Genomic DNA, 21978 nt, shown 5'->3' with positions numbered 1-21978 from the left:
GTACCAGTCAGTATCATTTTATTCTTATGCCAAAAAGCTCCGACTGAAGAAGAAAAAGGTTTTCTTTTTTCTGCCTCTTAGCACAGCGTGATCTTAGTTCAGCACTAGACAGCTCCTTTGCTGCTTCTTCCTGCCCAATAAATGGCTGTTTAGTGATTGACAGATGATTTGGCCTTAACAGAGATCAAGAAGACATACCTAAATATGCCTATGAGAAACTGATAGGCAGGAATTAACAGCAAGAAGGGTTGGTTGAGGCAAAATGTAGTTATAGCCTCACAGGCAGAAGAGCGCTTCTTAGCTTACTCAAGTGCCAAAACAGGTGTCTTTACATCCACTATATGCAAAAGTAAATGCAGAAGATTAGCTTGCTTCTTGGATATTTTTTGCACTGTTATGCATTTTATGTAGAAAGGGTTGTAACTGAAGAATGAAGAAAACATACTGGAGACTTGGCCCTGATTCTGTAATAGAGCAGTGTTTGCATACAAATCCTAATACCTCAATGAAAAGATTGGAAGCAAATGGGGATAGAGAAGAATGCAGGCTAACTATAGTATATTTGGAGATGAGATGTAACCTGCTCAGATTTACATAATTCCCAATCCAAACCTACAGTCTAGTCTCTGTATTTATTGCTGCAGGTGACTAGATTTACTGTGGGGAGCTCTGGTGAAATTATTGGTGATGTTGAAACTGAACTGGAGATAAAGTTGCTTTGTCATCAGAAATAGCTGAAATAATGAAAGGCCATGGCTTTTCAACTTTCACATCATCTTGATTGTTCATCTGTTTTTTTTTTTTTGTTTCTTTTTTGCTAGAGGTAGCCATGAGTTGGAAGAAAGGACAATGCCCAGTAAAAAGAAAAAAAAAATCACTAACACAAAAAGCAAACTATTTATAACAATATCTTAACCTTGGACTAATCCACTCTATGGATTACATATATAGAGAGCACCATCCTGGTACAGAAAGTGTACCACAACATGTGGTATCTTTTCTTTACCCGGGGAATCCTCAGAAATGGGGGTGGAAGAGAATAACTGTTAGGATTCGTGGACCATTGGCCCGAGGTGAGGGTTGAAACCACCTGCGGCGAGGAGCCCCACAGGTCCTCACCGTCAGGAGGCAAGGTCAGCTGCAGCAGGAGATACAGTAGTAGTGGTAGAGAGATGGAGCGTCCTGCGTTACAGCCACATCATCGCAGGAGCTTGTAGAGAGAGTACTGTGAGGGGTCCTGAGGAGTGGGATAAGAGACAGTTCTGAGCGAACCCACAGTACTCAGGCAGAACTGGAGATGCAGGTACCAGAGCAGAAGTCTCCAACAGAGAAGCGCTAGACAGGCCACGAGGAGCGGGGGGGGAGTGCGAGACAGGAACTTATGGAGGAATGCAGCAGAGACTGTCCCAAGGGGCGGGACAGCGTAGCGAGAGAGGCTCTGATGTGATGACATAGGCTGACCCGAGGAGCGGGGCTGTGCACGATGGAATCTTTGGTAGAGAAGCAAAGCACTGCCCCAAGGAGCAGGAAGTGCGGAGTACAGTCACTGGCGTAGGCGCTGCCCCGAGGAGCGAGGAAGCGCAGGGTCTAGTCTCCAAGCAGTAAGGTAGTTAGAGGGACATCCCAGAGGATAAGGGAAGCCAGCAGGCAGGGCCTCTAGAAGGCGCAGGGACTACCCCGAGGAGCGGGGCAACCAGGAGATCAGGTCTCCAACTGGAGCGCGAGCAGGCCCCCCGAGGAGCAGGTACCCGAGCCAGAGTCCAGAGCCACAGGTAGATCCGAAACAGGAACCACGGGTCCGAAGAGACAGGAGCAAGCACCAGTAGCAAAGGAACTTGTTGCCAAGTCAGCTAGCAAAGGGGAAGGGAGGTGCTTATGAATCCCAACCTTGTGAAGTCATCAGTCGGGGACGCCCCTGAGGTTCCCACCATTGGGCCTTTAAGGGGAGGCTCGGTGGTGCGCACCTAGGAAGGCCTGGAGTCGGTGTGGGTGCTGTGGCGTCCCGGCCACGACGAGGAGGCTTGAGAACCCAGAGGTATGCAGTGGTAGTGGCTAGCCCGAGCCATGAATTGACCCGAAGAGGAGAGCAAGGCAACACATGATGTGAGTTGAATCGGTTGCAGCCGTCTGCGACCGACGGTCATAACAATAACTTCTCCAGGCAATATGAAATGGCCAATTTAACTGGGATTTCACATCACCTCTTACCCTTCCTTGTTTAGTGTTATTGATATACTAACTCATACCATCAATTTCCTCAACATGATCTTACAAAGCAATAAATCAAGAGAATAAAACTCACAGGCTCATATGGAGTGGCATTATGCCCAAAGAAGATGAATTGAACCAAATCATGGTGAACCCAGAAGATGTAGTAGGCTGGATTAACAAACTGAAGATTAGCAAATACCCAGAAAAGATTGTATACATCCTAGGGTTCTGAAAGAACTAAAAAAATGAAATATTGGATCTATTACTAATAATTTGTAACCTATCATTAAAATCATCCATTTTACCTGAAGATTGGAGGATGGGTAACGTAACATATTTAAAAAGGGCTCCAGGGGTGATCAAGCAAACTATGTTTCAGTTAACCTGACTTCAGTGCTGGGAAAAATCATTTAAACTATTCTAAAATTCAAAATCACAGAACATAGAGACAGACATAGTTTAATGGGACATAGCTAACATGGGCAGTCTTGTCTTACAAATCTGATACTTTTTTGTTTTGAAGGGGTTAATAAACATGTGGATAAAGATGAGCTGGTAGAATTGGGGAATTTGGATTTTCAGAAGCTGTTTGAAAAAGTTGCCCATGACGCCTCTTAAGAAAACCCATGACTTTTTAAAATTAAGAGGCAATGAGTTTTTGGGGATTACAAACTGGCTAAAAGATTAGAAAGAGAGTAGGATTAAATCGTCAGTTTTCTCAGTGGAGAAAGACAGAACAGTGGAGTAACTGACGGATCTGTACCTGAATCAGTGCTTTTTAATATAATTTATAAATGATCTGGAGAGAGGAATGACGAGCGAGGTGATCAGATTTACAGATGACAAAAAATTTAGAGCTATTAAATGACAAGCAAATTGTGATAAATTACAGGAAGACCTTGTGAGAATAGAAGACTGGGTATCCAAATGATAGATGAATTTAAAGTGGACAAGTGCAAATTGATTCAAATAGGGAAAAACAACCAGTGTTGTAGTTACACAATGTTAGCCTTACTTTCCTCTCCTTAACCTGTGCTGCACCAGGCATCTAGGCTGGACCATCTTAAAGTCTACAGGGAGAGAGAGCTCTGTGGGTGAGACACTGCTGGGACAGGATAGCTGAGATCAGAAGGCCCTGTGTCCCCAGCAGGAGCTCCTCCTCCTCTCTAGAAGGAGATATTGTAAAGTGCACTGCTGTAAAGGTAAGCAATCTATTGACGTTTGTGTTTGAATGTGATAATAAAATTCAAGTTTCATGAAGAAAGGCTAGAGTCTGTGCGATTCCTGCTCCAGCCTACAAAGATTTCACTCAGCTATTCTTACAAGGAGTTACCACCCAGGAAAAAGATCTGGGCATCATAGTGAGCATTGAAATCATCGGCTCAGTGTGCTGTGGTGAGCAAAAAAAGCAAACAATGTTAGGAATTATTAGGAAGGGAATTGTGAATTAATCGGAGAATGTCATAGAACTTCTGTATCACTCCCTGGTGAGGCTGCACCTTGAGTACTGTGTGCAGTTCTGGTCACCGCAACTCAAAAAAAGATCGAGTTGCACTGGAAAAGGTTCAGAGAAGGGTGACCAAAACGATAAAGGGGATGGAATGGTTCCTCTATGGAAGAAATGCTAAAGAGGTTAGGGCTGTTCAGTTTGAAGAAACGACAGCTGAGGGCGGATATGATAAAATCATGAGAGGACTAGAATGGGTAAATGTGAATCGGTTATTTACTCTTTCAGATAATACAAGACTAGAGGACACTCCATGAAGTTAGCAAGTAGCACATTTAAAATAAATCAGAGAAAATTTGTTTTCACACAAAAAACACAATTAAGCTCTGGAATTCATTGCCAGAGGAGAAATAGAAGATAGGATTGCCAAAAGAGGTACATCAAGATGACAAAACATTTTTCAGATATATTAGAAAAAGCAGAAAGGTCAGAGGCAGTATAGTAAAATTAAAAGGAGTCAAGGAGCAGTGTGAGGATAAATATGAAAAATAGCAGAAATATTAAATAGTTTAGTTTGTATTCACAAGAGAAGATCCTGTAGTAAGATCGTTCCTGGTTGACAAATGCATGGATGGGAGTGGGGAAGTCCCCCCCCCTCATTTAAAGACGACAATATATGGGAGGAGCCATGAGGTACATCCCATGATACTAAGCGAACTCATATGTGCTGGTGGGCCTGCTGTAAGACCTGTTCAATAGATCCATGGAAATGGGAGTAAGACTGGAGAAGAGGGGGTTGTATTCCCACTTCACAAATGTGGTAGCAGAGCGAAGGATGGAAGCTACAGGCCAGTTAGCCTCACCTCAGTGGTGGGAAAATTGATGGAGACCCTGCTGCAGGAAAGGATAGTGAGCTATCTACAATCTGGTGGGTTGCTGGACCCCAGGCAACATGATTTCACCAGAGGAAGGCCCTGCCAGAGACTTCTGATTGTTCTTCATGATTGAGTGACCAAAGATTTAGATCCAAGGAAGCACACTCGATGTGATTTACTTGGATTTCAACAAAGCTTTTGAAATGGTCCCATATAGGAGGCTCATGAATAAAATAAGAAGCCTGGGAGTGGGTGCCAAGGTAATGGAATAGATTACAAATTGACTGACTGATAGCAGACAGCGTGTTATGGTAAATGGAAACGACTCTGATGAGAGAAGAGTGTTAAATGGAGTGCCACAAGGATTAGTTTTGGGATGGACTCTGTTCAGTATCTTCGTGAGCAACACGGCAGAAGGCATAGAAGGAAAAGTATGTATTTTTGAAGATGATATTAAGATTTGCAACAGAGTGGACACACCTGAAATGAGTAGAGAGAATGAAAAGCAATTTAAGAAAGCTTGAGGAGTGGTCAAAGGCCTGGCACCTGAGATTCAATAGCACGAAGCGCAACGTCATGTGTTTGGGGTAAAGTAATCCAAAAGAGCTGTATGTGATGAAAGGTGAAATACTAATGTGTATGGACCAGGAGAGGGCCCTTGGGCTGATTGAATGGCAGTGAAGCAATGTGACAAGGAGGTGGCTAAAATAGGGAGCCTGGACTGAATAGAGAGAGGAATAACCTGCAGGGAAAAGGAGGCAATTATGCCCTTGTGTAGGTCTTTGGGTAAAGCCTTACTTGGAGTACTGTATCTCAAAAAGGATAGAGACAGGATGGAAGGAGCATGTTCTGAAATGGCTGGGGGTCAGACTCAGCCTGGCTAAGTTCATTTTCAAATCTCTGTGGAACTGGAAGTTGATTAGTGGAGCTCCCATCTGCCTGTACTACCGTAGGAGCCAAGGGCAGAGATCGGTCAAACAGCATGGAACCTGGTGAGGCTCCGGAGTGGGCAAGGCCTCAGACCTCTGCCTCCTTTCAATCTTATAAGTGTTCCCTTGCCTTCTCGGTCAGTTTTTGGATCTGCACAGTGCAATACAAGAGCATCCATTGGGACACCACTACATTGTGTCTTAACTGGCTGAAAGTAACTGGGGCATTTTTACCTGTTTGGGGGTGGGGGGGAGGGGGAGCAGCTCACTAATTCTAAAGGCTCTGAGGAAAGACAGGGAAAAGGCGCAGCAAACATCACCACCTCATAATTATTGAAACATAGAGCAGGTAGGGTGGTAAGCACTTGTGCCAGATTATTATGCGTTACAGGCTTTCTGCTATGTTGGCATCTGAGGGATCCCTTTTCCTATCCTTTGGGGAGTCTCTTAATAGCAAAGCCTGAGGCAGGGTCATGGCACCAAGGACCTTGGCAAAAACTAAAGCCCTGACAATCATGATTTTAAAGTGGGACGGGACATCCCCAATGCCTTTCGCTCCAATATGAATTGAGTAAGGCTCTGCTGGGACAATGGTCAATGGAGCGATGATCCTTGCTGTTCCATGAAGACCTCCATGCCCGTCAACTCTCACCAAATAGCCTGTGTCTCCTGCAGGGGCTCGAGGAGAGTGATTGCATGATCAGATCCTATGTCTCTTGATGGCACGCCTCCAGCTGTTCTCGGGTACCGGGGTGCCTCGTTCATCAGCCTTTGGAGCGAGGGACCTGACAGACCATTTAAAGCAAGAAAGATAGTCAACAATTTCATTCTGTATCCCAGGGATGTGGGATGCCCTAAACATGATGTTGTAATGTAGACAGAAGAAAACCCAACTCCCTTAGCAGGTCCACTACTCCACGCATTCTGGCATACCTGTTGTTTATAACAGCCCTATTGTCTGATCTGAAAATCACATGTTTGCATGCCAAATCCACCCCCCCATAACTACAATGCTACAACAATGGGGAACAGCTCCAGGAGCGTGATGTTTTGTGATTCTGGTTGCGTGCGACTCAGGAGACCATGCATCCATCAAGTGCTCTTGAAATATGCACCACATCCATGACCCCTGGAGGCATCAGTGATTAGTTCACATTCATTGCTGAATAGGGGATCATCCTGTCATATGGCCCTGACAATACAGGATGTGAGGAATGTTTCCCAAATGGAAAGGTCTCCCTTTATAGACCTGGAAAAATCGTATAAAATGGTGCTTCTTGAGTATGCCTGCCATGGCCATTGTCAAGCTCCCGAGGAAAATCTTCCCCATGGCTATGATCCTACAAACAAAATTGAAATGGCCCAGCAGGGATTGCGTCAGTTGGAGGGGAGTTTTCCTTTGACACAGGAACTACTTTAATGTTTTTCTAAGATTTCTCATCACCAAGGTGCATAGACTGGACACCATATTAGGTGCATCAATCTCTATTCACAGAAATACCACTTTTGGGGCAGGTCCATGAGTCTTCTTCTGCCATGGGGATCCCAAACTCATCTGCCAAGACCTGGAAATCAATAGGCGGGCCCTACATTCCCAGGCATTTGGACCCTCAAAGAGGAGTCATCCAAGTAATGCACAATATTAGCAATATTTACTTATTTTATTTAGTTATTTTATATCTAGTTGTTCCAAGTGAAGATCACAACAGTTTACAAAAGTAACATTTGCCTTTTAGGTCCTTACATTATGGTATAACACATATTGGTTTAACACATACTATCGTAAAATACATTTTGGTATTACATATACTTTGTAAGGTACATATTTTGGTAAGACATTCATTGGACGAACTTTATAGGGTCATATGAATCTGGGGTGATGCTTTTATATGTCAACTGAGAAAGGGGACAAAAGGTTAATAGGATAGGGAATCTAGTGATTTACAAGGTTGTAGGGAGTTGTATTGAGTTACCCTCTGTTTGCCCACCTAGTGTATGAATGAACCAAATTTCTCAAAGTGTGCAAATGATGTGGAGCAACCCATAGGCATGCATTTGTCAAAGTAGTATTTCCCATTATAGGCAAAACCAAGTGGCCAAAAGGGGAGAGGATGTATTGGCAGCAGCCTGAATGCAGATTCAATGTCAGCTTTGGCCAGCACTGCACCTGGGCCGAGACACTTAGCCAGATGATTGCCTAGTCAAAGGATGCATATTGTACAGAACAATAGAGATGTGAATCGTGTGCAAGATCGTCTTAACAATCAAATTCGGCTGGGGGGGGGGGGGGAAATCTGATCGTTAAGATATGTGAATTGGAATCGTTTCCGATTCCAATTCACCGCTAATTTTTTTTTAGGGAGGCCCGCGCTTCTTAAAAAAAAAAACCCCACCCGACCCCCCCAAAACCTTTTAAAATTACCTGGTGGTCTAGGGGGGCCTCGGGGGACCTCGGGGAGAGATCCAGGGGGGCCTCGGGGAAAGGAGAGATCCAGGGGGGCCTCGGGGAAAGATTTCCCGTTCCCAGGCATCAGCTGTTCTAAAAAAAAATGGCGCCGATGCCCCTTTGCCCTTACCATGTGACAGGGTATCCGTGCCATTGGCCGGTCCCTGTCACATGGCCATCCAGTGCTCCTACCATCCATTTTAAAAGGTTTTTTTTGGGGGGGGGTCGATTTAAAGGGTCGGGTGGGTTTTTTTTTTTTAGCGGCGCGGGCCTCCCTAAAAAAAAGGGTCGGGAGGGTGGGGGAGGCTAAGGGGGGTCGATTTAAAGGGTCGGGTGGGGTTTTTGTTTTTTAATCGGGCCATCGGCGCCATTTTAATTAGTGGCAGCCAAAATGGCGCCGATGGCCCGAGAGCGGGAGATCGCGCCGGGACCCCCCCCCCCCACTGGACCACCAGGTAACTTAACATTTTGGGGGGGTTCGGGAGGGTGGGGGAGGGTAAGGAATTGGTTTTAAAGGGTCGGGGTGGGTTTAGGGATTGTTTTGGTGTGCCGGTTTTCCCGCCCTCCCCCAAATAATTCTTGTGCCCTATTTAACGATACAATACAAATGCCCCTGACGATAAATCGGGGGCATTTGTATTGTATCGTGCACTCTAACGATTTAGAACGATTTTAAAATTATCTGATGATAATTTTAATCGTTCAAAAACGATTCACATCCCTACAGAACAAAGGTCAGGGGATATGAAATCATTAACAGAGGCCCCCTCAGAGTAAAACAAATTGTGGATGAGCTGGAATTCATCTGGCTCCTTTTTGGGGACTATTCCCAGGGAGGGACATGATCATAATTTGGAATGCCTGCATTCCAAAAGGCCCAGTGACACAGCCCAAGGATACTTCCTTGTGGCAACCTCCCTGTGTTCTGCAATGGACCTTGCATTATTAGCCGACATGGAAATGCTGGGGCCATGCTACAGGAATCCGTTGGCGAAACCAGCATAAATAACCCCAGCATCTAACCTGCCATCATAAAGCCACAACTATGGATCCATGGCTGCAAATTTGCTGGGAGCCAGAGCCATTACTAGATCTGGGCTGGGGTGAAACAGGTGCTCGATTTCACCTGTTAGCTTTGTGCATGTGAGAAGAGGGTGTTGGGCATTGTAGCCCAAACAGGCATACTGGAATCTGCTTTCTGCCCTCCAAGTACAGTGGCTTGCATTACAGAGTCTGCAAACATTTCTCCCTGATGTGGGGCATGGATGATTTGAAATATCCTTGCACCTAAGGGACTGCAGGTGGATGAGTAGTGCAAATGTTTTATTGGCATCATTTGCTCGAGCCTACGGAGCTGAAATGTAACCTGCTTTTAAGTGAAGAAAAGTGGAATATAAAAATCTAAAATAAAGAAATAAAATAAGGCAATATCAAAGTGGCCACAGGAATTTGTTTTATCCACTTCCATATGTTTTCTGAATTTGACATCATAATCCAACCAGTCCCACTGTGTCCTGATAATTAATGAGATATAGGCTCTGGTCTGGATAACGCTCAATAAAAACACTATGAAGGATGTGAAAGGCTGTCATCCAGTTTGGAATATTTCTAAATTTTGGCTTTTTAGCATTGTCCTGATCTTTTTTTTTTTTTTTTTTGGAGGTTGATAATGTTGCTCTGGTTTTTATCCTGCAGGGGATACAACCTCCCAAGAAAGTCACTGTGCACAAGGGATCAGCGGGTTTACGCATTTTTTTTTAGAGGATGGACCCAGTCACTTGCCCTTCCCACTGGAAACCAAGGGCTATTTCTCCTCTACCCCATTTGCTCTGGTGCCCTTATCTGCATTGTGCACCCCCTACCAGCCTGGATTTTTTTTTTTTAGGGTCTTAAATGCTGCCTCCATGAGTTTCAGGAAGTTTTTTTTTGCTTATCAATCTAAAGAAGAATGTACGTGTATATATACTATTAATACTTGTATACGTGTGTGTGGGTGTAATGCACAAAATCCCAAAATGTATTCATAAAAGTGGAGAACATTAGGCAAGATTTACTCACCCTTATTCCATTAACCAATAGTAGTGCCTGTGTAAGGAAAAATTATTTAATTGGATCAAAAAACCAGGCAATACAGTTGATTAATGGAATAAGGCTGTGTAGAGAGGTGGAGAAGCAACCTGGAAAAGTGGTGGGCTTTTCTCTATCTCGCCAGTGCAGCAGCCTGTAGAGCTGCGTATATTTTCAAAGTTTGTCCGAGTGCTGCAGCCGGGGAAAGCCAAAGGAATCCCTTTATTTCGGTATTGCCCTACCAGCCGACAGTGCTGTAGCAAGCAGACTTTTCTTTTTTTTTTTTTTTTGTGTGTGTGTGTGTGTTTATTCTTGAGACCACGTGGGGTCAGGAAAACTCAAACGGCGGAGCCGAAAGCCCCGGCCAGCTCAGGCTGCAGCTCAGAGGGAGAGAGGAGCCCGCTCCGTGCTCGAAAGGAAGCCGGGCCGGGTCTTGCCAGGCACAGGAAGATTTCCAAGCAGCCTGCAGCCGGCACAGCTCTTGTAGCCGAAAGACCATGCTAGAGGCAGGGGTCGCCAGCAGGAAATCCCTCTCCTGCCAGAGCCGGCGGCTCTGAAGCCCGCTTGCGGGTCCGTCAGACTTGCCGTGCGGAGCCGGTGCAGGCGAGCAGAGGCTGCCTGAAGCGGGCAGCAGCACGGACGGGGTTGGCTGAAGCGGGAGCAGCGGCAGAATGTGAGTAGCTGCTGGAGCCGAGGGGGGATTTACTCTTGTATTGGGATCTTCCTTCCCCGCCCGCCTCTCTGTGTTTACTCACCGTGCAGCCAGGGAGGCAGGCAGGCACCCGCACTGGTGGGAAGGAAGAGGCCGGGTCGGCGCCCCCGGCCCCCTTTTTACCTCGCCGCCAGGCCCGCCCAGGTTCATCCCACCTCCCAAGCGACCATTGGTCGCCCTGGCCCCTGCCCCTATCCCACGCTGAGCCCTCTGGGCTAGGGCCAGAGGCCACCACCCCCCCATCCCGAGGAGCCCTCTTTGACAGTTCGGCCAGCATCCATGTTATGTCCATGGCCACATGGCAGGGGCAACAGCCTCGGGGACTAGGTTAGCTTGCTCCTTGGATATGTATTTTTTTTTGTATCATTGATATGCATTTTACATAGAAAGGGCTGCATCTGAAGAATGAAGACATTAGAATGGAGATTTGCATGTAGTGAAGCAGTGTTTGCATACAGATCTTTCAAATATGTCAACGAAAGCGATGGAAGAGGTTGGATAAAGACGTAAGCAGGTTAACTGTAGTATCTTTGAGAGACGGGCTGTAACCTGCTCAGATTTGCATAATTCCCAATCCAAACCTACTGTCTGGGCTGTATCTTTCTTTATTGCTGCAGGTTCTTAGATTTACAGTGGGAGCTGCTTTGAAATTACTGGCGATTTTCAAACCTTGAACTGGAGATAAAAAGTATCGTTGTCATCAGGAAAAGCTGAAAATAATGAAAGACATGGCTCTCCACCTTCTTCACATCTTCTTGCTTGTTCATCTGGGTTTTGTTGCTGGAGCTAGCCGTGAGATGGGAGGAAGGGCAACACACAGTAAAGAGAAAAAACCACTGAAACAAAAACAACCTGTTTATAATAACATCAGAGCCTTGGACCAATCCACTCTATGGATTACATCTATGGAGAGCACAGTCCTAGCGCAGAAATTGACAGAAGATGTACCAAAACAGGTGGCATCTTTCCTTTATACAGGGAACCCTCGTGAACTGAGTGGGGATAACTGCTCCAGGAGATATGAAATGGCCCCTTTAACTGGGATGTCTCACCTCACCTCCCACCCTTCCTTGAACAGTGTTATTCATACACTAACTCATGCCACCAACTTCCTCAACATGATCTTACAAAGCAATAAATCAAGAGAACAAAACTTACAGGCTGATATGGAGTGGTATCATGCCCTAATAAGAAGTATTTTGGAAGGCGATCCTAGCATTTTAAGGGCAGCTGTTACTTTTAATGCAGAGCCATTGTCCTCCACTCCTCAGGTCTTCCTCCAGGCTACCAGAGAGGAAAGTCAAATACTCCTCCAAGATTTCTCCTCAGCAGCTCATCACCTGGCAAATGTCACTGTCGAAACAGATTGGTTCAACAATTTCAAACATAAGTGGAGGCCCCACCTGACCAGGAGGGTTGTAAACACTGGTGCTAAAAATTTGGAGAATAACTGGAGAAAGGGGGAGAGTTATGTAGCTGACAAGAGCCACATTAGATGGTCTTCTCCTTTCCTTGAATGTGAAAATGGATATTACAAACCTCGCTGGCTACTGACTCTGTCTGCAGCCTTTTATGGGCTGAAGCCAAATCTTATCCCAGAATTCAGGTAGGTAGACAAATCATTTGTAGAGAGACCGCTGTGAAAAAAAAAAAAAGAAAAGAAAAAATACTGTGAAGTAGAACAACAAGTAGAAAAATAATCTCGTCTTATCACAGAAAAAGCAGCCCTGAATGAACTGTGAATCCGAGTGCCCACTTTCAATTCCATCATTAGCATTAAAGCCACAACGCACTGTGATGATCCATTAATGAAATTCTCCTTTTCCTGAGTTTGTAGCTGTTTATTTTCAGCTGGTGATATATTTCAGTTGCTGTTGTTTTGACAATCCCTTAGCTCTTTTGTTAAGAGGCGTACCAGTTTTATAAGCACTGCACATTTAACTCCCCCCCCCCCCCCCAAAAAAAAAAAACAAAACAAAAACACCATGCTTGGTCTCACCAGTCAGAACTGTCCTGTAAAATAAATTTCTTAGGGCAAATTATTTTCATTGAAAAAGGTGGAAGAAGTTTCATGTTTTAATTATTCCTATATAGATAACCACTGTTGAAATTCAGACATAGTAGTTAAATACTTGCTGATGTGTTATTAGTTACTGTAGTATATAATTAGAGCTGGTGCTATCACATCCATAATTTTACCAGTCAGAAAACAGATTACATTCTGCAGTTTACAACTACAGAGATACCGGAGGGCTGGAGAGACTTGTACAACGCACGGAAGCCTAATTATTTTACATGGCTAGATCTGCTGCAGATGCATGTTTTATAAGGATGACATGCTAAATATAAAACGCTAGCTATTCCTATCTACCCTCTGTTTACTTTAGAGTTTTGATGTTCTAACAAGGAACCCACTCTTAATAGTTTGAAAAAACAAATCAGAAGATTGGCAGATTGTTTTAAAGATGGAAAATGAAGGAAACTATTGGGAAATATCCACTACACTTACTGTTACATTCATTTACTGTAGATTGCAGAATTTTGTTCTGTAATGAATTGCCGTTAATGTTACTTCAGTTACATGTTACTTTAACATAGCTGCTTATTTATAATTTGTGAGCTGGAGTTTAGGTTTCCCATTTTGAGATGTCAGACATCTCCCCCAATGCAGATGCTGCACATCTTTTATTTTGTTCGGCATTGGTTACAGATAGTGAGGAAAATTAACAGGACTACCCCACCTCTCCCCAGAAAAGTTCACTATTCATAGGCTATAGTCTTACTGTTCTTCAGCAGATTACGTTGTGCAGAGGCAAAGGAGAAGCAACATTTTTAGGAGGGTTTGCATATATTAAACTACTCTTTGAAGCAAATACAATATGCTGTATAATTTTTAGAATCTCAGTTTAATGTTAAAATGGATTAAATATTATAAACAAGGTGGATTGCATAATTTTCAGTACCTAGTTTTGCAATTATGGAGGTTTTTTTTTAATGCTGTACCTACTAGTGTGAGGGTTATGCAGATTATTGGATAATTTAAGTGAACATTTGAACTTATATGTAGGTTCCTTGTTGCAGAAAATCATAGGAATTTAAAGATCATTAATAGATTTACTTCATATAATCTTTCTTTGAATTTGAAGGACTCAAACTGGCAGTGGCTGTAGTGTTCAAAGACACTTCATTTGAATGCTACAGTTCATGGTATGGACTTTTTTCTTTTGCTTTTTTTTTAAATAGTAAATAGTTTTCCACAGAAATATTCAGTGTTATTTACCTAATAAGATAATTTTTATGTGCATAACTAGTAAGGTACCTATTATCTCATTACATATAGATATAGATATATAGTTATTTTATTAAGTTTTCTTTGGGACAATTGTAAAGCTAAGCATAGGTATTTAAAATTAAGTTTGGGGTCAGAAATAAAGTTTTTAGGACTTATTCCCTATTTAGCAGATGTGGAAGATTTGCTGTTTGTCATAACCGCATTACAACACATAGGTCAGACAGCTGATCTGATGCAGTAATATCCCCAGTGATGGATTTAGGGTTCTGCCACCCCTAGGCACTGTTGGTGCTGTCTCAACACTTCCCAATAAGAGTAAACCACAGGGAGCAGAAGAAATAAGGCACACACTGCCACAGCTTCCTGCAGGAGCTCAGGGGCAGGTCTGTGAAAAAAATTTGAAAAATCTTAAGCTTGGCAAATAGTTTTTATATAATGTTATAAAAATGAAGTAGTTTTCCAGTCTTGCTTTGTCTGTATAATTTATTTGTAATTTTACTGGGTGAGGAAAAGAGATCTCAAGAATCAGTAGAGCGAGATCTCGGGGTTGGGCGGAAAGGAAAGAGAGGGTGAGGACCAGAGATGAGCAGGGAAGGGAGGAGCACCAGGAATGGGGGGAGAAATTGAGAGATCTGGGGATTTGGGGGGAGGTGAGGAGTATGAGAAGAGGACTGGGGATAGGGGAGGAGAAGAGGGAGAAAGGACTGGGAATGGAGAGCATGAGAGATGGAGAAGATCAGGAATCCAGGATGGGAGAGGAGGGAGTAGGAGAGGTTGGGAGTGGCTTCCAGGATCTAGGGAGAGTGGAGAGGTAGGAAGGAAGGAAGGGAGGCTCCAGGATCTGGGGAAAATAATTCAAAGTCAAGGGAGAGAAGATCTGAATTTTGTTGGTAAGGTTGGGGGAGAAAGCAGATGCCCTTACTGTGCTTCAGTCCTGCTTGCCCTTATATCACCTCTCTCACCTCTCACCCAATCGGGCATTTTCACACACATACTCACAGCCGGCACTCATCCATTTTCTCTCACACTCACACTCACAGACCCCCTTCCCCAGTTCACTTCATTTCACACACAGACATGTGCCTCTAGCCAATCCCCTTTCATCTCCCAGCCTCTCTCCCTATCCCCCAATCATCCCCACTCAACTCCTGCTAACTTCCCCAAAACAATCTCTTTGTGCTCTGTCTGCTCCAGACTCACTCCCTCTCATCCTGTTCTCTGCACACTGCCTGGGAGAGGAGGGGCTAGATCAGGAAGCAGAGGGCTGTTCTTTTCTGATTAAGGTTTGGCACAGAATCTGGTTTGCTGTCCCCAGAGTTTTGCCACTCTAGGCCTTGTGTACCTATTGATAAATCCAGGCCTGGATATCTCCGATTCTTATTTACTGTATCATAATTGAGTATAAAAATTTGCCCCGTATGTAGCAGGTAGAGTTTATTTATTTATTTAGATTTTTATATTCCACTTTTTCAGCACTTCAAAGCGCTTAGCCAGATAAGTTGCAACTTATCTGGTTGTGATGATATAGTGATGTTAGTATAGATCTCTGCACAGGAGGGTAGCCTTTAAGCAAAAGGCAGGACCAGCCTGAAGGTGGGGTTAAGTGGGCTCATCTAGCAGGACTTCATATCTCAGTTTTCCAGTCACCGAGTTTGAGAAAGATGGTGCAAGAATGGGACTGAGTCAGGAGGCTCTCTGAGATCAGCAATAGGCTGCTAGTTCTAATAAAAGGAACGGGAGGGAAGAAGGTAGAGAAGGATACCTGGTTAACAATGGAATACAGTGCTGACGAGGAGGGGACAGAATCAGAGGGATGGGATATTCCCATTTCTAAGCTAAGTCTCTTGTCCAGAAAACAGCAAGGAAATTGTTGGCTGTTTTGTTTGGGATTTGGGGAACATGTTTAGGAAGCAGCAGATGATTAGTTTTTGCAACAATGTAATAGAAACCACTGTGGCACGCTAGCTCTGATATAGCACAACTCCTGAGAAAGCCAGAGATTGACAGCTCTAAAAGGAGAAAAGATGAAACAAGGAGAGGAATGTTTGCTGTGCTTCAAGTTTAAAGTTATTGGCTAGAACATAGCTTGGGAGAGACCCTACTCAATATTAGGGGCAGTAGGAAGGCTGAGCATATATACACTCAGACATATTAGGCTGAAGCCACTTTAACTGTTGCTGGGGTAGCTTGCATGTGTGTTAATTTGTGGGTTTGAAACCCCTTTGGAAATGCTGAAACCATGTGAAAGTTCAGTACTTTGGAGCCATGCTTGATCAGCTCTGTCCTTGTATGCTTTTAGGGAAACTGTGGTGTTTAGAAAACCCTAAACATTTTAGTTTGAAATGTGCTCTTTCATTAATTGTCTCTACCTTGTGCTGCAGGCAGTATAATTAGAACTCCGATCTGTAAAGGTTACTTTGGTCAATCACTTGGAAACTCTGGCATGGAGTTCTTTTAGTCTGTGCTAACCAGCCCAGAATAATAGGACTATGAGCAGTACTTTTCTCCTAATGCTTGAATCTGCTTGGAAGTTTAGAGGCTGAGCTGTCTTAAGCCTTGCTTCATATGTTTGACTGTTACTGCTATGCCTGAGTGTTAGCTGTTGTTAAATAAAACTAATTTGTGAATTAATTGTGGCTTGGTTTGGAGTCATTACTAAGGACTGGAATGGTGCAAGGATTTGGGAAACAGAGGTAGAACATTACAAGAATTGCCACAAGGGGATGAAAGTTCAGTTCCAGTTTTTGTTTTGAGTTAAAAGGGAGATTCCCACGTGGTTGTCAAAGACACAGTGAAGCAGAAAACATTAGAATTCAGTCTTCTGCATAGAGCCTTGCTTGCTGATTGAGACTGGTGTTAAACTCATGATACAAAGGATTAACCACGGGCTAGGGATGAAAACCCGTTTCCTTACATAGAAACATAGAAATGACGGCCCATCCAGTCTGCCCAGCAAGCTTCACATTTTTTTCTCATACTTATCTGTTTCTCTTAGCTCTTTGGTTCTATTTCCCTTCCACCCCCACCATTAATGTAGAGAGCAGTGATGGAGCTGCAACCAAGTGAAATATCAAGCTTGATTAGTTATGGGTAGTAGGGGAAGTAACCGCCGCAATAAGCAAGCTACACCCATGCTTATTTGTTTTACCCAGACTGTGTTATTCAGCCCTTATTGGTTGTTTTTCTTCTCCCCTGCCGTTGAAGCAGGGAGCTATGCTGGATATGCGTGTAGTATCAGTTTTTCTTCTCCCCTGCCGTTGAAGCAGAGAGCTATGCTGGATATGCGTGAAGTATCAGTTTTTCTTCTCCCCTGTCGTTGAAGCAGGATATGCATTGAAAGTGAAGTATCAGGCTTATTTGGTTTGGGGTAGTAACCGCCGTAACAAGCCAGCTACTCTCCACTTTGTGAGTGCGAATCCTTTTTTCTTCTCCCCTGCTGTTGAAGCAGAGAGCTATGCTGGATATGCGTGAAGTATCAGTTTTTCTTCTCCCCTGCCGTTGAAGCAGAGAGCTATGCTGGATATGCGTGAAGTATCAGTTTTTCTTCTCCCCTGCCGTTGAAGCAGAGAGCTATGCTGGATATGCGTGAAGTATCAGTTTTTCTTCTCCCCTGCTGTTGAAGCAGGGAGCTATGCTGGATATGCGTGAAGTATCAGTTTTTCTTCTCCCCTGCCGTTGAAGCAGAGAGCTATGCTGGATATGCGTGAAGTATCAGTTTTTCTTCTCCCCTGTCGTTGAAGCAGAGAGCTATGCTGGATATGCGTGAAGTATCAGTTTTTCTTCTCCCCTGCCGTTGAAGCAGAGAGCTATGCTGGATATGCATTGAAAGTGAAGTATCAGGCTTATTTGGTTTGGGGTAGTAACCGCCGTAACAAGCCAGCTACTCCCCACTTTGTGAGTGTGAATCCTTTTTTCCACCTTTCCTCTTGCTGTTGTAGCTTAGAGCGATGTTGGAGTCACAGTAACCATGTGTATGTTTATTGAATAAGGGAGAGGCTTTAAGACTTATGAGCAGGGAAGCTTCTGGCAATAGAAAACCCACTGATGTATAGAGGGCATTCCACCTCCTTAATGTCCTAAAGAACCATATCTTGAAATTGCCCACTCTAACCGTAGAAATCAGCCCCCAGCAACCTGAGAGTATGCCCCACATTGCACTGGCTAAGAAACTGTAGCTCAGCAGGCTTAACATTATGTCTGTCTCAATAAAATTAAGAAATAGCATTTATGGTATTTTGATTTCTTTGCTTTTCTTTTCTTTCATCTGTAAACTTTCTGTTACTAATGCATCTCAGACTCTATTCATCCACTGAGGGTGGGTATTCTTCATCCAGTCAGCTATTTTTTTTATTTTGAGAGAGAGAGAATGTGTGAGTGTGTCTCTGCTGTGTCTGTCTGTCTAGTAAATGTATTACAAACTAATCTGTAAGGCAGAGGTTCTCAACCCAGTTCTCAGGGCATACCTTGAATGTTAGATTTTCAGGATATCCAGCATGAATATGCATGAGAGAAATTTGCATGCATTGCCTTCATTGATTGCAAATCTATCTCATGTGGATATCCTGAAAACCATACTGGCTAAGTATGCCCTGAGGACTTAATGAGAACTCCTGCTATAAGAGCTAGGTTCAATACTAGCCTTTTTTGGGCTTCAGGTGATGTATATCTGGCCAAATAGCTATTGTGATAAAATAATATTTTCAGCAAGACTTAAAAAAAAGGAATTTGGGGTGTGCAGGAGGCTGAACTATCACAGTCACATCATTAATAGGCTATGCTTTTCTCAGAAAAAATTACTCACCAACACACTTATGCCCTTTTTATTTCCTGCCCTGAGCCCCAAATCCTAATTATAGGAACTCCGGCCCAGGAGTATTTCTGGACGGTGCCTTGCCCCAGCTGGGTAGCTCCCATTCTAGTCTTATCGGGCCGATGCTATACCGTGCTCTGGCTGCAGCACACTATTAACCTGCGATTGGACACGCATTTTGGATGCTCATCCATATCCCCCGATGCAAAAGACATGGTTTAATGGAACAAAGTCAGCATGGCTTTACCCAAGGCAAGTCTTGCCTCACAAATCTGCTTCACTTTTTTGAAGGAGTTAATAAACATGTGGATAAAGGTGAACCAGTAGATGTAGTATACTTGGATTTTCAGAAGGCGTTTGACAAAGTTCCTCATGAGAGGCTTCTAGGAAAAGTAAAAAGTCATGGGATAGGTGGCGATGTCCTTTCGTGGATTGCAAACTGGCTAAAAGACAGGAAACAGAGTAGGATTAAATGGACAATTTTCTCAGTGGAGGGGAGTGGGCAGTGGAGTGCCTCAGGGATCTGTATTGAGACCCTTACTTTTCAATATATTTATAAATGATCTAGAAGAAATACGACAAGTATTTGCAGATGATACAAAATTGTTCAGAGTAGCTAAATCACAAGCAGATTGTGATAAATTGCAGGAAGACCTTGTGAGACTGGAAAATTGGGCATCCAAATGGTAGATGAAATTTAATGTGGATAAGTGCAAGGTGATGCATATAGGGAAAAATAACCCACGCTATAGTTACACAATGTTAGGTTCCATATTAGGCGTTACAACCCAAGAAAGAGATCTAGGCGTCATAGTGGATAACACATGAAATCGTCGGTTCAGTGTGCTGTGGCAGTCAAAAAAGCAAACAGAATGTTGGGAATTATTAGAAAGGGAATGGTGAATAAAACAGAAAATGTCATAATGCCTCTGTATCGCTTCATGGTGAGACCGCACCTTGAATACTATGTACAATTCTGGTCACTGTATCTCAAAAAAGATATAATTGCAATGGAGAAGGTACAGAGAAGGGCTACCAAAATGATAAGGGGAATGGAACAGCTCACCTATGAGGAGAGACTAAAGAGGTTAGGACTTTTCAGCTTGGAGAAGAGACGGCTGAGGGGGGATATGATAGAGGTGTTTAAAATCATGAGAGGTCTAGAACGGGTAGATGTGAATCTGTTATTTACTCTTTCGGATAATAGAAAGACTAGGGGGCACTCCATGAAGTTAGCATGTGGCACATTTAAAACTAATCTGAGAAAGTTCTTTTTTACTCAGCACACAATTAAACTCTGGAATTTGTTGCCAGAGGATGTGGTTAGTGCAGTTAGTGTAGCTGGGTTTAAAAAAGGATTGGATAAGTTCTTGGAGGAGAAGTCCATTACCTGCTATTAATTAAGTTGACTTAGAAAATAACCACCGCTATTACTAGCAACGGTAACATGGAATGGACTTAGTTTTTGGGTACTTGCCAGGTTCTTATGGCCTGGATTGGCCACTGTTGGAACCAGGATGCTGGGCTTGATGGACCCTTGGTCTAACCCAGTATGGCATGTTCTTATGTTCTTAGGGGTTAGCGCGTCCAAAACGCGTGTCATATTGTGTGCGTAGGTAATAGTGCTCATCACATGCAAATGCATGTTGATGAGGTTATTTTCGATTCCCCTTCCATGCAAAAAAAAAAAAAAAGAAGGTGCGTCTCCGGCACACATTTTTACTCTTAAAAGTTAACGCCAGCTCTGGAGTTGGCATTAAGTCTTGAGGAGCCCAAAATTGGCGATATTAAGTCGGAGGGGAAAAAAAGCTAGAGATCTCCCCCACCAAAAAAAAAGTGTGCCAGCGGTCAGGTTAGGTAAACGGACACTCTAAAACTGAGCGTCCGTTTTCCTAAGTGGCTGACGGCCACCTCTCCCGGGTGCCCGCTGCCAAGGAAGTGCTAGGGGCGTGCAGTTTCCTCTAACGCCTCCTTTTTACCTCGGCAGCCCATTTGCATGTAGCATTGGGCGCCCTGGAGAGGTGGATCAGCCCAAATGTGAGTCATTTTGTCTTTATTATTTACTTCTCAACTTGTGACAAAAAGGGCAAACTGCTTTACCAGATCGCATGACCTAAAAGAGAAAGGCGACAAAACCTCCAGCGGTTGAAAAATCACTGGTTGCACTTTCTTATGACAAAATAAAAAGCTTCTTTTAACGAGCAGGTACCACTTTCTCCACAACATACTGCAGCACTTGCCCTTTTCAACAGCTTTTTTGGCACTTCACCATCTTCGTTTCCAATTTGTACAAAATGTGCTGTTAATCATCTATGTCAGTAATGTATTACTGCAGACAAAGCAAAAGTTCTCCCACTTTTACACTTTTCCTGGAAAGTTAGAAGTATTCTTCCGTCTTTAAGAATGTCTGTCAGGATATTTCCTGATATTTTCCTGCAGGGCCCTCATCACATTCAGTCTTCCTGTTATGTCATAGCACAGCATAGAGGGGCTTTATAGTCCATCCGCGTGGCAACATGCACAATCATGTGAAAAATACAGAGTCGCCTATTTCACAAAGTACTCATCAAAGCCTGCCTGTACAGGCAAAGTACAACAATGCATCTCTGAGGACAAAACATCTTATTCCAGATATCTTTGGCAGTCAAGAAAGATGTTGGCATCCAGATACCAAGGAATACCATGTCAGTAACCATGACCATGTCACAACTTTTGTTGATGAGTTTTTCATGGCCATCACAAATGTAATAGGACAGGGTTACATATGATGCGCCTAAAACTTCATTTTGCTCAGCTACCTATCAAGGAGTGCTTACCTCCAGGACTCCTTTCAGCTGGTGTGATTCTCCCTGGAGACAGGGAAGGGCCTTGTCGGGGAAGAAGTGGAGTGCAGGCTGATTCCTGTGGTTATTTCAGGGCGTGCTGGTGGCTTAATGTACTGTATACCTGTAGGAAAAAATGGGCACCCAAAGGTCTCTTTGATTATAACTAGGGCTTCTGTTTTTAAGTTTTAATTAATAAACTCCAATAAAACATCACAATGCAAAAGCAAACAACAATAAAGTAGGAGGCTGATGGTGCCACTTAGCCAGATTAAGTTTGGACTTATCTGGCTAAGTGCTTCCATTTCAATGTTCAGCTGCATTCAGTGGCTACCACTTATCCAGATAACTTTATATCTGGCTAAAG

At 43.6% G+C, this 21978-nt stretch overlaps 1 protein-coding gene across 1 annotated transcript in view; it reads left to right on the top strand.

Annotated features, from left to right (window-relative positions):
- The first annotated feature begins 10363 nt into the window (after positions 1 to 10363).
- The window catches only part of GPR158 (G protein-coupled receptor 158), a 654347-nt gene continuing 642732 nt past the window's right edge, over positions 10364 to 21978 (top strand). The window contains 2 exon segments of the mRNA XM_029587041.1: positions 10364 to 10648; positions 11305 to 12293. Of these exon segments, the coding sequence (XP_029442901.1) occupies positions 11407 to 12293 (887 nt within the window). The 5' untranslated portion in view covers positions 10364 to 10648; positions 11305 to 11406.

This window comes from Rhinatrema bivittatum, chromosome 2, assembly GCF_901001135.1.
Source record: "Rhinatrema bivittatum chromosome 2, aRhiBiv1.1, whole genome shotgun sequence".
Taxonomy (NCBI): Eukaryota; Metazoa; Chordata; class Amphibia; order Gymnophiona; family Rhinatrematidae; genus Rhinatrema; species Rhinatrema bivittatum.
The sequence above is the reverse complement of the archived record's forward strand: the minus strand, read 5'-3'. Positions and strand labels throughout refer to the sequence as shown.